The sequence below is a fragment of the Podarcis gaigeae genome (assembly GCF_964106915.1).
Source record: "Podarcis gaigeae genome assembly, chromosome: 10".
Classification (NCBI taxonomy): domain Eukaryota; kingdom Metazoa; phylum Chordata; class Lepidosauria; order Squamata; family Lacertidae; genus Podarcis; species Podarcis gaigeae.
In genome coordinates, this window is record NC_139686.1 from 16,286,405 (window position 1) to 16,303,734 (window position 17,330).

The 17,330-nt window shown below is 43.5% G+C and overlaps 1 protein-coding gene across 2 annotated transcripts in view; it reads right to left on the reverse strand.

The window, feature by feature from the left end:
- Positions 1–17,330, reverse strand: part of PTPRO (protein tyrosine phosphatase receptor type O) — a 137,192-nt gene that overhangs the window by 75,865 nt on the left and 43,997 nt on the right. The window contains exon 1 of one of the 2 annotated variants that reach the window (XM_083699962.1): positions 7,346–7,474. The exons of the other annotated variant lie outside the window; for it this stretch is intronic. Coding sequence (XP_083556088.1) covers positions 7,346–7,369 — 24 coding nt within the window. The 5' untranslated portion in view covers positions 7,370–7,474. Of the gene's footprint in view, positions 1–7,345; positions 7,475–17,330 lie in introns of those variants that run through there. 2 annotated transcript variants of the gene reach the window in all.

Sequence of the window (17,330 nt, forward strand, 5' to 3'; positions counted from 1 at the left end):
AAAACACGCAGACAGAGACTCTTGTAAGTAAGAAAGAGATCTTATTCAGGCAAGTAATGAAATAGGCTCAGCAACAGGTACAGAGTTCAGGAGTCATGATTCCAGCACAGGAATGGGTAGGGCAAGAAGTTCAGAACTGAACAGAAGTAATAAAGATGTCCCAACAAATTCCCCCTACCCCACCCACCAGTCTTTTAAAGCATGTGCTCTTTCAGGAAACCCAGACCAAACATTGTGGCCTAAATTTACAATTAATTCAGTACAATAACTACGCTAGAGCAACTTGGAACACTGTCTTATACCAGGTCAGACTCTTCAGCTGCATTCGGACAGAACTTTATTCTATCCCCAACATTTCCTTACCTGATCGTTTTCACATTCTACGTGATCTTTTACACAATGGTAAAGCCACTTCTGGAAAGTGAACAAAATCCAGTGGAAGTTTAGCTCTCATTTCCATGTTAATTGCTTCCAGAAAAAAATCCATTTGTATCCCCATTAACCCAGAAAATCATGGGACAGAATTTGGGGCAGTATTTCAGCGTACAGTACATCCATCATACAGTTCCTTCCTGTCATGGGGGAACAGAATTGCACATGTGCATAAAGAGTGGCAACATGTCTGATAATATCCATGGTTGTGTCAGACCACAGCCATTGGTGCAAGTGAAATTTAGCATGACAGTACATCGGAAAAAAACCTACAGTTCCTTAATGCAACAGGTAGTGCAGTATACAGTACAAGGAACATAGAAACCAATGTTATTAGTATAACCAGGAAATCTAAACCAATAAACCCAATTCCTGAATGTAACTTTTATCCAGTTAGCCCAGTATTGTCCACTTGATTCTGACCAGTAGCAGCCCTCCAGGATACCAGGCAGAGAGGTCTTTTCCAATATCTTCTGCTTGACCTTTTTAACTGAAGATGTTAAGGATTTAATCAGGACCTCCTGTATAACCAAACTGCATGCTCCTCCACTGAGTGATGGTTCTTTCCCTAGTATCATGGCTAAGTGAATGTACTGTAATCTCATTCCCAGTTGCAAATCTCACCTCCACTCACTTAAGGGCACAGGGACTATTGTGGCACACATGCATGCACCCACCCCTTCACCTGCAATAGTAGAGTAATAATGCTATCCTACTATACAGGGCTGTTTTTTATGATTACAAAGAAATGCATGTTCTACAGATGTGAAGCATTCATTCAAGCAATTAAGACAAATCTATAAATCTGTACAGTCTCCTCAGCAAGGAATCTGTTCTGACATGAGACTAATCCATATGCACAAACTACCAGCTCCGTATGCATCCACCTACTCAGCTACTTAGGAAGCAATGACAATTAAACTTTAGCTGTTCCCTAGTGAATAAGCACATGTAAATACACAAATGAGTGCAAGATGAATTATACGATGCAATTAAAAAGCTCCTTCCCACACAGGCCTTATTCAAAACCCAGGACGATATAAACAGGGAAGATAGATGACTTCATCTAATGGATCTCTTTACCAATGCCAGATTATTCCCAATAGTACAAATCTTGAGTGCAATTCTAGTCTAAATTGCACACACACACCCCTCTGACAGGTAGGTAGGTAGGTAGATGATTAGATTTTCTATGTTAGGAATGAACAGTAGTTGTTCAATATATGAGGTTATAATCAATACTCAAACAAGTTTTTAGAGATTTCGTTGATGAAAAACAATGATTGTGTTACAGTGGACGCTCGGGTTGCGAATGTGATCCATGCGGGATGCAGGTTCGCAACCCGCAGCGTTCGCAACCTGCGTCTGCATGTCTGAGCTCGCGCGGGTTGCAATTCGACATTTCTGCGCATGCGCGACTGCCAAAACCCGGAAGTAACCCGTTCCGGTACTTCTGGGTTTCAGCAGTCCGTAACCCAAAAAAAACGCAACCTGAAGCGTCTATAACCCAAGGTATGACTGTACTGGGATTTTCTCCCTGCAACCACTCATGTTGTGAGCTGTCTTTCATTCCCCCAACAGGCCACAATGGCCTGGCTTGGGCATTTCAGCACCATGGACAGGGGATAAGCACCAGACTTTGGAACTGGCTTAATGAGAGCGGTCTTTATATAAGGGGGAAAGGAATGTTACGTTACATGAGCACAGGAAACTGATAGTTGCAGTTACAACACAATTGTTCGCCAGCTGGGGAACGTGGATATTCCACACAGAGTCAGGGAAGCATAAATCTAAAACTTTGAATGCAATTATTGCATCATCCCCTAAGTTCCCTGCCAGTACTTAATTGGTCCCTGCAGTATGAATCTCAATAGCTGACTCCCCTCATCCCACCTGCTGTTCTCTTTTGTGAGGAGAACAATTCCTCACCCAAACATTAATGATGCTGGAAGAACTGCATGTAGTCCTTGTTCTGGATTTGGGGGAAGGGGTGCAGCTCAGAGGGTTGCATGTAGAAAGCCCCAGGTTCAAAGCTTGGCACCTTCAGATAGGGCGGAGGAGAGACCCCCCATCTGCAATCCTGGAGAGCCACTGCCACTCAGTGTAGATGAGGCTTCCTCAACCTCAGCCCTCCAGATGTTTTTGGCCTACAACTCCCATAATCCCTAGCTAGCAGGACCAGTGGCCAGGGATGATGTGACCTGTAGTCTCAGAACATCTGGAGAGCTGAGGTTGAGGAAGCCTGGTGGAGATGATACTGTGCTAGATGGATCAATAATCTGGCTCGGTATCAGGTAGCTTCCCAAGTCCCTCCAACATACACTTTTTATGTTCATATGGGTGCAACATCAGGCCAATGATAGATAATCACTGGCTGATTGACTAGATCTGATGCCTGGCCTGAACCAATTTCCTCTGGCCCTTGGAGATTCTACCAAATCTTAACCAAGAGGAATATGGGCATTTGCTCACATTTCCCCAGAAGAATATTGGATTCAAACGCTGTGAGATGCAGAGGTGTTCCATCCATCACTCCATTTATTACTGAATGCATGTGCTCCATAACAGGAGGCGGAACTTGCATGTGTCAATATCAGGAGGAAAGGGGCAGAAGGGGAAGACTGCATGCCCACCTCCACCCTCCTTTTCCTGCCTCAGTTCCCTCCCTGAGTTTCCAGTTTTCCTCTCCCCTTTTTTCTTTTGATTTATAATTTTGCATATTTCTGCATGCCTTGGGAGTCCTCCAAGCATATCTTATTTTTAGGTGGCCCCATAGAAAGACACTTAACCACCCAAGTTCACAACTGAGTTTATGTATTACGTTCTCTCCCGCTCTTTAATGTGCCATTTTAAAAACAAAAAGTAGTAAGAATGAAGGGAGATGGGCAGCTGGAACCTTAAGAAAGATTAAAAGCGGATCACTACAGCAGGAAAAGCAAGAGATCTGGGCTGAGCTGCTGGGAAATGAACAAGCATGCAACTTCAGTGCAATTTAATGGTTCACAAAGCAGGAGCTGGAGCAGCTTGGCTTTGAAATTTGGAAAGGCCCTAGTGGCTCAGCGTTTGTCCTTTGCTTTTTCGGTGTGACCAGCGACCAGAAAGAGACAAGTCAGTTCATGCCCTCTTTTGGTGGCTGCTTGACTTTGTGTTCACACAACAGGGGAGCATCTATGGATGTGATATACCCACTTTGATTGCGTGCTTTGCCTGCGAAAGTCAAAAATTCAAGCTAAAGGCTTAGATACCTGTAGAGCAGAGGCAGAAGGCAAGTTGCCCTCCAGATGCTGCTGAACTACAATGCTCATCATTCTGGACCATTGACCATGCTGGTGGAGGCTGGTGGGAGTTGAAGTCCAATGACTTCTGAAGGGAACTATGTTGGTAACCCCTGCCTGCTGTAAGAGACATACATCACTCCTGAAGATGGTGCAGTGGACGGAAAGCTCTGCATGTACAGTCAGAAGTCTTCACACCCTGGCCCCCAACTGGGTAAAAACAAACAAACGGATGCCATTGTGGTTGGAGTCTTAGACGTGGACCCAGGAGATCAGGGTTCAAATCCCCACTCGGCCATGAAGCTCACTGGGTGATGTTGGGCCAGTCACTGCCTCTCAGCCTCACCGGGTTGTTGTAGGGATTAAACAGGGAGGGGGAGAACCATGTTTACCACTTTGATCTCCTTGGAGAAAAAAGTGGAATATAAATGCAATCTGTCCGTCAATAAAATCACCTGGATGCAGGATTACTCAACCTGTTATCCACCCAGAACATAGTCCATCCATCATGATTCTATGATGTATAGTGGCCTGCCCCAGCCTCCATAACACTCCACCTTCTGTTTGCTGCTTGTCTGGCTCTGAAAAAAAATGGGTGGGGATCAAGTACCTCGCTAGTCACAGTACATGGGGTGGGTCACAATATGTGCATGGTTGCCTCAATACACAGCATCACACCTAATCCAACAGCGCATTCTTAAGCACATTTGCTTGTCACCTCTTCTCAGTTCTCCAAGTAGGAATCGTCAGCTGTTCGACTGAATGCACTGAGTGTGTTCCTCATCTCACGGTCTATTTCTAACTTACTCTATTTTACATAATGTGTATTGACAAGCCAATCAATTATGTTGAAGCAGATGATATGTGATAAGTGCCAAGGGTGCAAGCTCTCAACCAGTAGGTTGGGGATCCAGGGACTTTGGGGACATGAATGACGTGAACGATAAGCAACCGCTATTGCGAGATGAGATTGTGATTTTAGGAGAGGTTAAGGTGCTGGACTTTGTAGCAACTTGGGAAGTGCCTGTGATACAAAGGAAGGACTTTCAACCCACCATAAATATATCAGCTGTTTTTCTCAGGCTCTGGGACATGCCCCTCCCTGCAACTACAGTTTGCATTGCCAATAAACGTACTGTTTGCTGCAATGGGACACACTGTGTCAATGCAAAAATTGACCTGGATGAGACCTATAGCAAGGGCAAAGGGATAGCACTAGTCTACCCTCATACTAGGGTCCTAATTTGGATAGGTCACCTGTGTTATTTGTTAAAAACAAAACCCTGCACTTAAGAGCAGAGTAATGCAACTGTGTGGTTTGGTCTTCCAGTAGAGGGATTTATCACAACTCACTGCTTGAATCTATAACTGGATGTGTTAGGTGTCCAAACCAGAACCCCCTGTGGGCAAATGATGCAAATCACCACAAAGTTCCTGCCCTGAAGTCCAGAAGTCCTCATGCTACCTGACAGAGAACTATGGCAAGGGCTAATGCTACACACCCAGTAGACTCAGTCCCAGGCTGGGTACCAAATTCAAAAGAGGCGGTTTTCAGTTCAGGTTCCAGAGTACCTGATGCCATTGTCAACATCCACAATTGCAAGCCAGGGAGACTAGAGTTCATTACCTAGCATCCATAAACAAGTCACAGCTTTCTCAGATAATTAATGAAAATACAACATTCAAGAAAAGAATGAAGTCTGTATAGGAACAGACTTTTAAAAGTGCTAATTTCTGTAAGCTTTACGTGCCCATTGGCAAGGACATAATTAACAGAACCAGGACAGAGAAAATACTTTATAATACTGAACTACCAATCCTAACCACTTCCCCGCTAAGTTAATTTTAAATTTGTATGTATTTATGTGCATATTTCTTTTCTGCCTCTTTGGGGGGTGGGAATATCTCACAAGGTGGCTTATAGATAATTGCCTCAAAAACAAAACAAAACAAAATCAACCGTAAGATCCAAGCATTAAACATCATTAAAAACAACAACATTTTTTTTAAGGACAAGCAAAGTCAGCATATACAGAAATTAATCATAAAAGCCCTCCGGAATGAAAAAAATACCCAAAGCTGGAATGCACACAGCGAAGAGGGCATGACACAGATATCAAAGGGAGACCAGAGACTGAGATGGTGAATCTGAAAATTTGGGTAGATTCACAACATGTATGAAGGCGGGGTGGAAAAGAAAGTTGGTTCAATTTGCACTTCCAAGAGCAATATGCAAACTGAAATGCAGCTACCCTTCAGAAGCCACTAAATTCTCTAAATTTTCTGACACAGTTCTCCAACTAGAAAAAGGTGGGGACATGAATTATATTGGGGGAAAGTGTTACATAACAATGCCTTTACCATTAAAAACAACATGCACACAATTCAATGTATTACGGGAAGGGGCTTGTAATAAAGCATGCATTAGCCAAAACTAGATTTAAAAGAAAAAATGCGTATTAAAATGCTGATGAATTTCGACAAAAAGTTTAAAATAAATTGCAAAATGATGTGGGAAAGGAATTAGCTGAACTTAAAATTTGAAAGGGGGACGCGGGTGGCGCTGTGGGTAAAAGCCTCAGTGCCTAGGGCTTGCCGATCGAAAGGTCGGCGGTTCGAATCCCCGCGGCGGGGTGCGCTCCCATTGCTCGGTCCCAGCGCCTGCCAACCTAGCAGTTTGAAAGCACCCTCGGGTGCAAGTAGATAAATAGGGACCGCTTTCTAGCGGGAAGGTAAACGGCGTTTCTGTGTGCAGCTCTGGCTCGCCAGAGCAGCGATGTCACACTGGCCACGTGACCCGGAAGTGTCTCCGGACAGCGCTGGCCCCTGGCCTCTTAAGTGAGATGGGCGCACAACCCCAGAGTCTGGCAAGACTGGCCCGTACGGGCAGGGGTACCTTTACCTTTACCTTTAAAATTTGAAAAAAAAATGAGAAACAGAGAAATGAAAATTGGGAGATTTGTTTGTCTCTAGTTTGAAGGCAGTCCTTTCACAAGCAGGTTTCAGACTGATCAGGGAAGAGCTGTGCTGAATCTTTCGTTTCTCTCTATGCACTGGTCTGTCATCACACTGTAGTTCATGCGGTCGCTGACAGATGGTGCTAGCATCACAAAAGAATTACAACCATCTAGTGCTCCCTGTGAGCCTGTGAGGAGGAGGAGGTATCTAAAGCAAGGTGAAGGTGAAAATGGGGGGGGCAAGACGGGCTCTGTGTGACTTTGGAAATGCTGTCGTGAAAAGGGGGTTAGTAACTGCATTCAGTGGGGAGATCTCAGGGGTTATATGTGTCTGTGTGCAAGAGCTGTTTGCAAAAAGGAGGAAGGCAAAGGTGGCATGGGAATGAGGGTGAAGGTGAAAACAAAGGGGACTGCAAAATAGGAGGGGGTGATGTTTTCAGAACTGGAAGATGAAAAGATGGCTTAGTGTGGCTGGGAGAGACCCCTGTCTGAAATCCTCGATAGTCAGTTACTGTACGCGGCCCTGATCTAGATGGAACAATGATCCATAGTTTGGCTCACTATAAGACAGCTTCCCATGTTCCTGCGACATGACAGAGAGCCCTCCAAGGCACCTTTAATCATCACTGCTATCTTTGATTAAATGTATTTATCCTGAATTAGACTCTGAATCAGCAACACCTGAAAAACTGCAGAGACCACCATTCCTCTCTAATAGGCTGTTCCCATTTCCAAATATTAATGGATTCGTTTTTCTTGGCGTGAAGTGGGCCATCTATGCATCTCAAGTACCAGGTGGGAAGAATCCAACTGCAGGTCCAACTTGATGATGATGCATTCAGTTCATTCCGGGGGTTGGAGCAACATCTGACTGTTGCTATGGCAACACTGCTGAAAACATCCTCTTTGTTACAAGAGATGCCTGCTTGGTCTGCAACTCTGAGAAGTCAGCCTCTGTTTTGCGAGTCTCGGTGAAGGCGAGGGTTCTAGAGAAGCACCCTGTTTGAATTTCCTCAAGCAAGATGTAATCAGTGGGTGTTCTTAATTAGTTAGAGATAGGACTTATTCACGCTTCCGTTTGTGCTGCAATTTGTAAGCACAGGTCTGTGATTTGTAGGCACAGGTCTGAGCAGGGGTGATTGTTATTGTAACTCGCTCTACGTGGGCTGCCCTTGAGACTAGCCCAGAAACTCCAGCGGGTGCTGAATGCTGCGGCAAGACTCCTTACGGGGTCCTCGCTGCAAGATCACATTCACGCGGTGCTATACCAGTTGCACTGGCTCCCGGTGGAGTACAGGATCAGGTTTAAGGTGCTGCTTTTAACCTTTAAAGCCCTATACAGCCTAGGACCCTCGTACCTACGGGACCGCCTCTCCTGGTATGTCCCACGGAGGACCTTACGGTCTTCAAACAAAAACATCTTGGAGCTTCCGGGCCACAGGGAGGTCAGATTGGCCTCAACCAGAGCCAAGGCTTTTTCGGCTGTAGCCCCGATCTGGTGGAACGCTCTGTCACAAGAGACTAGGGCCCTGCGGGACTTGACATCTTTCCGCAGGGCCTGCAAGACAGAGCTGCTCCACCAGGCCTTTGGCCAGGGCACAGCCTGAGCCCCTCCTTTGGCAATCCTCACAGAACTCTAGCCCAATAGTTGCCATTAATTTGATTTGAATTAATTTTATAATGAAATTATTTTAGAATGTTGTATTTACCGTATTTTTTGCACCATAACACTCACTTTTTTCCTCCTAAAAAGTAAGGGGAAATGTCTGTGCATGTTATGGAGGGAATGCCTACGGGTGGCATGCCTGCAGATTTTCCTCCTCTAAAAACTACGTGCGTGTTATGGTTGGGTGCGTGTTATAGAGTGAAAAATACGGGTATTTTGCTGTTGTTGGCCGCTCTGGGCCCGGCTTTGGCTGGGGAGGGCAGGATATAAGTGAAATTTTATTATTTTATTATTATTATTATTATTTTGGTCCCACTGCTTTCCCTGGGAAAATCCTCTGTTTACAAACGCCAATCAGGTTTCCTGCAAATCATGGTACCAATGGAAGCATGGATGAGCCCATCAGAGGAGTTGGCGGTGCAGGGCTCCAACCAAACAGGGTGCTTCCCCACAGTTCCCCTGAACCTGCAGCTTCCTAGTGATGCTGAACTACAACTCCCAACATCCCTGACCACTAGTCACATTGGCTGGGACTGACAGGAGTTGGGAGTCTAGCAACAACTGGGTGGCCACAGGTTCTCCACCCATGACCTAAGGGGTCAAGAAGAGCTTCTCCCTGAATTAGCTCATTTCTCTCTCTCCTGTAAAGGTAAAGGGACCCCTGACCGTTAGATCCAGTCGTGGATGACTCTGGGGTTGCGGCGCTCATCTCACTTTATTGGTCGAGGGAGCCGGTGTACAGCTTCCGGGTCATGTGGCCAGCATGACTAAGCCGCTTCTGGCAAACCAGAACAGCGCACGGAAACGCCGTTTACCTTCTTGCCAGAGCAGTACCTATTTATCTACTTGCACTTTGACATGCTTTCGAACTGATAGGATGGCAGGAGCAGGGACTGAGCAATGGGAGCTCACCACGGCGCGGGGATTTGAACCGCCAACCTTCTGATCAGCAAGTCCTAGGCTCTGTGGTTTAACCCACAGCGCCACCCGCGTCCCTTAGCTCTCTCTCCTGTAATTATCTGAGAACAATGCTCCATTGTGCCATTCCAAGGTGACTTAAGGGGGTGTGAACTGTAGCTACATGAGCAATCCTTGCCACCCCATCACTAATCAGTTCCCAGCCACGTGTTTTCAATTCATTTTAAAATTGCAAACCACCTTTCTATATTATATCCCTGTACTCAAGACAAAGATGGCAAAATGTACAACAAAAACCACAGTGCCACCGTAGGAAGCTGCCTTAGACTGAGTGAGAGAATTGGTCAGTCTAGCCCAGTTCTCCAGGGTTTCAGGCAGGAGACATTTCCAGCCTTAGCCGGCATAATCTATATCTAAATCAAATGCTCCACCAAGTGAGTGATGGCCTTTCTTCCTATTACAACCCAAAATATAACTTTAAAATTAGTCAGAAAAATTAAAGAATTCATTTTTGCATATCGTATGGCAATATCGGCTAAATTATCAGCAAACAATAAAGCAACCCCCTGACCCAATTACAGCAAATGAATAATCACCAACAACCAAGACAACAGCTGCAAAAGACAAAATAAATAAATAATGCCAGCAAAAGAAACATCTGAGAAGTTAAGTCACATCTCTCCACCCTTATCCTGTGATACCCACCCACTCACAGTGGGATAACCATGGCACTCAAACCATCCCCACCCATTCCATAGAGTCAGGGTCAGTACAATTTCTAGTTGCCACTGCAGAGCTTGGTGCAATAGCACCATCTTCCTCAGCACTTCTTAATTACTATGTGAGAATGGCAGGATAAAGACAGCTTCAGGCAACCTGTGGTTTTCACTTCTAATGCACACGCACTTCTTCCACCCTGGTTTGTTGGTTGTTGGGTTGTTGTTTTTTGCATTTTAATACTGACTATATATATATATAATATAATTTTCAACAATTATTAAACATACTTTTATATCTTATACGATTTTTGACTTCCATCAATCACATCTGAAAATTTTCCAATCTTTTTCACTTAGTATACATTTCTTACTTTCACTATTACATTTAAATCTCATAACTAATGTCTCTCTTCTTTCTCTTCTTTGCAATATTTCATATGTTTCTCCTTACAAAACTTCTTGTAGTCCTACTAGCGTAATTTGTTGCTTACAGTTGCTCTTCAAATAGTTCGTATATTTCTTCCAATCTTCTTTAAATCTCTGGTCCTGCAGGTTTCAAATCCTTCCTGTCATTTTATCCAATTCTGCATAGTCCATTAATTTTGTCTGCCATTCATCTTTCGTTAGTATTTCTTCTAGCTTCCATTTCTAGGCCAACAATACTCTTGCCACTGTTGTTGCATATAAGAACAATTTAACATCCTGTCTATTAATATCCTCACTTATAATACCACTTCTTCCACTGAGTTGGGTTACCCCTGCCCTCCACAAATTGCAGAAATGTCTCCAGCCATTTCGGCACCCGTAGTCAAACAGGGAACATTTGGGTTCAGGCTTAATCTGAACACAAACATCCTACCTCGAGATGCTTCACAGAGCCTCCTGTAATTCATAGAAATGTAGAATTGGAAAGGACCATGAGGGTCATCTGGTCCACCCCAATGCAATGCAGGAATATGCAGTTGTCCCATACAAGGATTGAACCTGCAACCTTTGCGTTATCAGCACCACGCTCTAACCAACTGAGCTATCCAGGTTGCTTTACGCCAGTCTTTCCCAACCTGGTGATCTCCAGCCGATTTGGACTACAACCCCCATCACCCCCAGCCTGATGGGAGTTGTAGTTTAACCCAGCTGGAGCGTACCATGTTGGGAAGGTTGCTGGACACAGTCACACTTCCCTGCCAGTCCATTTTAAAAAATAACATTGACTCACGGGAGAGTTCTAAGAAAAGCCTCTAGTAATGTAAGTGCTTTTTCTTGAAATCTTACCAGAATTATAGCCAGCCTGAATTACTCCCTTGCTGAGAATGCGTACTTATAATTAACGAAGGGGCTTGGCTTATAAGAACTGATGGCAGAGCACTTGCTGACACACCACTCAAGGTTTTTACGTTGGGGAAGATGGCAAAATATGGACTTTGCTCATTCTGACTTGACGAGGAGATTTGGAGGGTGGTTCAGGATTTGAGCTACAGCACCAGTGAGTGACAGAGCCAAGGGTGACCTGCAGCTTAATGCAGCAACTGAAAAGTAGCGTTGGGGGAAAAGGTATTTAAGTATACCTTCACCAAGAAACCAGAGGCCTTCCTCTTGGGTATTGTCGGCCAGGGGGTGTTAAAGAAGGACCGAACATTTTTTATGTATGCAACAACAGCAGCAAGGATACTCATTGCCAAGAATTGGAAGACTCAAGATCTACCCACACTGGAAGAATGGCAGATGCAGCTGATAGACTATATGCAACTGGCAGAGATGACCGGCAGAATCCGAGACCTGGGAGAAGAAAGGATGGAAGAAGACTGGAAGAAATTTAAAACTTATTTACAAAAATATTGTAATTTGATTGAATGTTAAGAAGGATGCTTGATCATAAATAATTGGCCACCACTAAACTAGATTGAAATTAGAGGATAAGTGAGATTAAGGAAAAGACAAATCCTTTGGGAGAACTATCAGATTATATTTAAACGAGTGGATATAAGATTGTAAACAAGATGATAATTTGCTTGAAAAAACTTTTTAACAATGTAAGTGGGAGCGGGAGACGTGAGGAAGTCCAAACGAGTTATGAAATTTTGTGTATGACATAAGCAATGTTGTTTCTTATTTATGCTTTTTTCTTATAAAAATTCTTAATAAATATTTATTTAAAAAAAATGAAAAGTAGCGTTGGGTTGTGGCTGATGGACATTTGACGCATTAGCCTCATTGGGGTGTTATGTCAGTACTTAGAGCTAGGGAAGGGAAACTCAGACACAGGAAGACGCAAGATTTGCCCACCCTGGAAGAATGGCAGATGCAATTGATAGACTACATGGAACTGGCAGAAATGACTGGCAGAATCCGAGACACGGGAGAAGAGCAAACAGAAGAGGATTGGAAGAAATTTAAAGACTACCTGCAAAAACATTGCAAACTATTTGAATGTTAAAGTGATGCAGGATATAAAGATAGTGCGGCATTAGTGACATAGTTGAAAGGAATATGCAAAGATGTTTTATGAGTAATAAGTAAAGAAATATAGCAAAATTAATCAATGTTAAAATGATGGGGGATTAGAAGATAAGTGGTTAGTAGCGGTAATGGTTAATTTAAAAGAAAATAAGCAATATTAAAATTAGTCAAAATAGAGGAAGGATTTGCTGAAAATAAATTAGAAATTGGAATACAGAAAGGGGAGGTGTGAGGAAGTCGGGAAAGTAAGCTACAAGAAATTAAGGTTTGAATTTATATATTTCTTTTTGTTTTTTATGTTTTATATTGTTTTTTTTGTCTGTTATTGTGTTGTTTTGTTTTGTTATAATAAAATTCGTTGAAACTTTAATAAAAATTCTTTAAAAAAAAAACAAACTCAGACACAGACCCTCTCTACCAGCATAAGAACATCATAAGAGCCTGCTGGACCAGGTCAGTCTAGTCCAGTATCCTGTTCTCACATGAGGGGAATGTGAGCCTTGGGTTCCCCACCCTCATGGAGAACAAAATTAAAGGGGACAAATACACTAGCTCTGCCCCCAGCATCACTATCATAGACCCTCTAACTTGGAGGGCTGCATTTGCTGCTCTGCCTCAGACATTAAGATATTCTGGTCTAGCGTTGAAAGAAACCATTCCCTCTCTGAACTATCCAAGTCATGCTCAAGAATGGCATCTCTACCTCCACAACCTCAGACTTGAGAAGCAATTTCCTCCTGTAAGAAAGATTCCAATTTTTTGAGAGTACAAAGGAGGAAGTGAGAGAGAGAGAGAGAGAGAGAGAGGAAAAGACAGGAAAGAAAAATCAATCCTTTAATCCAGTTACTCTCTGTGAGAAAAGTATCATAATCTGTTACATTTGTCAGAATCTCCTTGGATCATCGGCAGTGCCTTTGATTTTTGACTGTCTTTGGCACTAGATAGATGTTGCACGGGAGGAAGAATAGGAGAACGTGGACTTGGTTTGAAATCAACGTTCAGCCTGAACAGACGTTTACTTCAGAGATCTACCACTGAGGGCACAGCAGACCCAAGACATTTTCACACCCTGCTTAAATGTTTTGTTGCACCACTGAGCCACCAATTCCTACCTTAATCCATTTGCCACAACACCTGAGGGGCTGACTGAGATGGATTGCTTCCTCCTGCTGTAAAGCAGGCCTGGTGAACAGTGTGAGACGTCTTGAAAGACCACAGCCGGCCCTACTGTTAGGCAGAATGCCTCAGGCAGCACATGCCAGGGAACAGGGAGATACGTGAAGTTATTGGAGGACAGAATAATGTCCGCCCCAGTAACCAACTAGCCTGCTGCCCTCCAATGAAGTGCAGAATGCTGTTCTGCTGCTACACTGAAGTAAGGTCCAGCTCCCCAGGTCAGAATGGGAGAGAAGGCATCTTGTCCTTCACCAGAGGCGACTGTATCAACTGCCCTGGTCTTAATGGAACGGTGCCACCTTGTCCTCTGCTTACCTTGGGCTTTACCTTTATAAAAAAATATGGATGAATGCAAATTTGTGATGCAGCAGCTGGAAAAGTGAACATAACAACTCAAGGGGGAAAAGCTATGTTTGGTAACTAGATAATTGGCCTGGGTGGCATCAAGAACCCACTGCCCCACCAACAATGAGAGGATTGCCCTTCGCCGAGATGAAAATGGGGTGAGGGGCATGATGGAGCATGTGCAGAGTGCCCATTCAGTGTGCCAGCGGAATGTGCCAATGGAACAGAAAAATATCAGACAGTTCTAAGTAGAGTACAATGCAGTTTTAAAGCTTAGCAGTTACATACAGTTGTAGTATAGTCTTTCCAACAGCATTCCAACCCGTACTAGGCTGTAGCCCAGAGCAAACCTGTTTCAAACACAAGTGCATTTAGACTTTAGATCGTGCTGAGTCACTCTCACATGCTTGCTGACTCAATCTAACATGATTAACTAGGTGCAGGTGCAGGACAAGCAACCAATTAACCAGTACACCTAACTTAACCCTTTCTTGTCCTTTTCTTCTGCGTGCATAAAGCCTTATACAGTGGTACCTTGGGTTAAGTACTTAATTCGTTTTGGAGGTCCGTTCTTAACCTGAAGCACCACTTTAGCTAATGGGGCCTCCTGCTGCTGCCGTGCCGCCGGAGCACAATTTCTGTTCTCATCCTGAAGCAAAGTTATTAACCCGAGGTACTATTTCTGGGTTAGTGGAGTCTGTAACCTGAAGCGTCTGTAACCTGAAGCGTCTGTAACCCAAGGTACCACTGTACATTACCAGGGCAAGGCAGCAGTGGGGCAAGGTCAGGAAAAATCCAAGTTGGCCACTGCTGCCTTGCCCCCTCACACACCGCAACTACCCTGTTCGCACTGATTTATTTCAGTGCCAAGAATATTTTCAACAGATAGGTGTTCGACTTGCCCCATTTAAGAAAGGAGAACTTATCTTTAGAATAAGACAATAAAGCTAGTTAAATCTATGCTCCAAATTCTGCCTATGTCACCCACCCAGCACTGACAACTCAAACTTTCCCACCACTATGCTAAGAATGCTGAAAGGATCAATAATAATAATAATAATAATAATAATAATAATTTATTATTTATACCCTGCCCATCTGGCTGGGTTTCCCCAGCCACTCTGGGCAGCTTCCAGCAGAATATTAAAATACAATGATTCATCCAATATTAAAAGCTTCCCTAAACAGGGCTGCCTTCAGACATCTTCTAAAAGTCCGATAGTTGTTTCTTTCTTTGACATCTGATGGGAAGGCGTTCCACTACCAAGAAGGCCCTCTGCCTGATCCATACATTCACATACCTCCTTTAGCTGCTGCTGCTGCTGCTACTGTAAGTGCAGCAGAGCTCTTTAAAGTTGCAATTTAAGGAGGTTCTTGTTTGTTTCGGGGAGGTATTCATTCAAATTAAGAGCAGCTGGACTTCCAAAGATCTGCTGTTATTGAATGGATACATTTGGGATGCTAGCAACCAACAGGCACTAAAAGACACACAGCCCGCCTGCCACTCACAGGCACCAATGTCGCATTTCCCATCTGCATCTGAAGAGGACTCAGAGTCCTGGATGTACATAGAGTGAGATGCAGCTCCTGAAGTCTTTCTGTGCTAACCTGTTTTCCCTTCAGTTGCTTCACTGCCTTTTCACTTAGTTAAGCTACTGATTTTAGCATTACAAGTGGGTCTCGCAACAAAATATTGCGTTGGATCCTGACCTTCTAGCAGGAATGCTAGAACACTGACATTTTGGGTTCCTCGTCTTCCCAATCTTTAGTTTGGTTCTCTGTATCTCCACATCTGTTTGTGATTTTTCTTTCTAAGCCCTCGTGAAAATTCAGCATCATTTTAGCATGCGCTTCTTCTAATTCTAATGCACTTTTGCCTAATGCGCACATTTTTGCAAGAAATTTCTCCTAATGCAATGCACCTTTGATACTATCGTCATCAATGTGTGCAATTCTATGCAGATTTTACCTGATTAAATGCAGTTCTATACCCGCTACTTGGCTGGAGAACAGCAGTGCAGAATTCGGGGAAGTGTGACTTTCAAAGGACAGTGGCTTTTCAGTTCGCATATTATTTTCTGTTCTTATTTAAAGGTGAGTTTACGTACTTTGCATTCTTGAATAATTTCTTCCCCATCTCTAGCCTCCAGCCAGCAATGCACTCCTCTAGAACATGCCGTTCCATTCATTCCCATCTTTTTTATCTGCTATGTAGCTCATGTATGTATTCCTCAGCTAGGAGCAAGCATGCTCAGTCCTCATTGGATCATATTTGTTTTATATTTTGCTGCCTAATATTTTATTATCTTAAAGTTTTTTGTACTTCTGCAAACTGCAAGGTTCCCCCAAGCAGCTGGATATCTTCTTGTGCCTCGAAGGGGCCTGTTTTATCTACGTCATCACTAACACCACCTGAGTTCGCTGTTAGCGGGAGTGATTATTTCCACATAATTCTGCATAATCCTCTATGATTATTCACTTATGCTGGAGGCACCTCTTATATAGCTCTTTTGATGCTTTCTGACCTTCCTTTTTCAGCTAGCCATTTTATTTTGTTTTTACTTGAGATCATTCACAGTCTGCTTCTATTGTTTTATCCCTTGCGTAGTTTCGCTGCCCTGGGCTCCTTTTTGGGGGAAGTGGGTATAGAAAAGTAATAAATAAATATATGACATTGGCCTGGAAAAGGCTTCCCTCCCGCAGTTTTAAGTAACTAGACAGCATTCACCAAGGATTCAGAGAACAGGCATTGAAATTCGCAGAAAATCAGGGGGAGCAAATTCATTTCAGCTCCGTTGCACCAGATGACACACATGTGTGTTTTGCATATTTGTGGCTGAGAGATATGGCACTTCTTCTTTGGCTATTAGAGTTAGCATTAGCACAGGTAGAGCAACACACTCTCTGAAGAGTTGCCTTGTCAGCCTATAGCAATTAACATTCATCTGGTGCCCATGAGAGGATATGTCCATTGTGTCAACATTGCCCTTTTAAAAGGAAGCTTTTAACTATAGACACATTTTAAATTAGCGGGTGCCCCGGAGGGTATCCATTATCCTTTAAAATGTATTGCACTTCCAAATACAATCCATTTTATAAATGAGGTTCAGGCTGGAAGTAGCTGTTTACTCTCTCCAAGACATCAATTTAGAAAGCTGGCATTTCCTCATTACCCCAAATATAAGATAATTGTCTGTGTAATTCCTTCAGCAAGTTAATTGCGCACAGGCCCTCCTTTCGTTACGAAAATTAACTGTCAGCTTTGCATAATTTTTACAGCACAGTGTTTCTCATATATGCAACTATACAGGGCTTGATCTGCCACCCATCTTCACCCCTTACATAGAAGAAGAAATTGTATGGAACCTTAAAGCCGCAAGCAAAT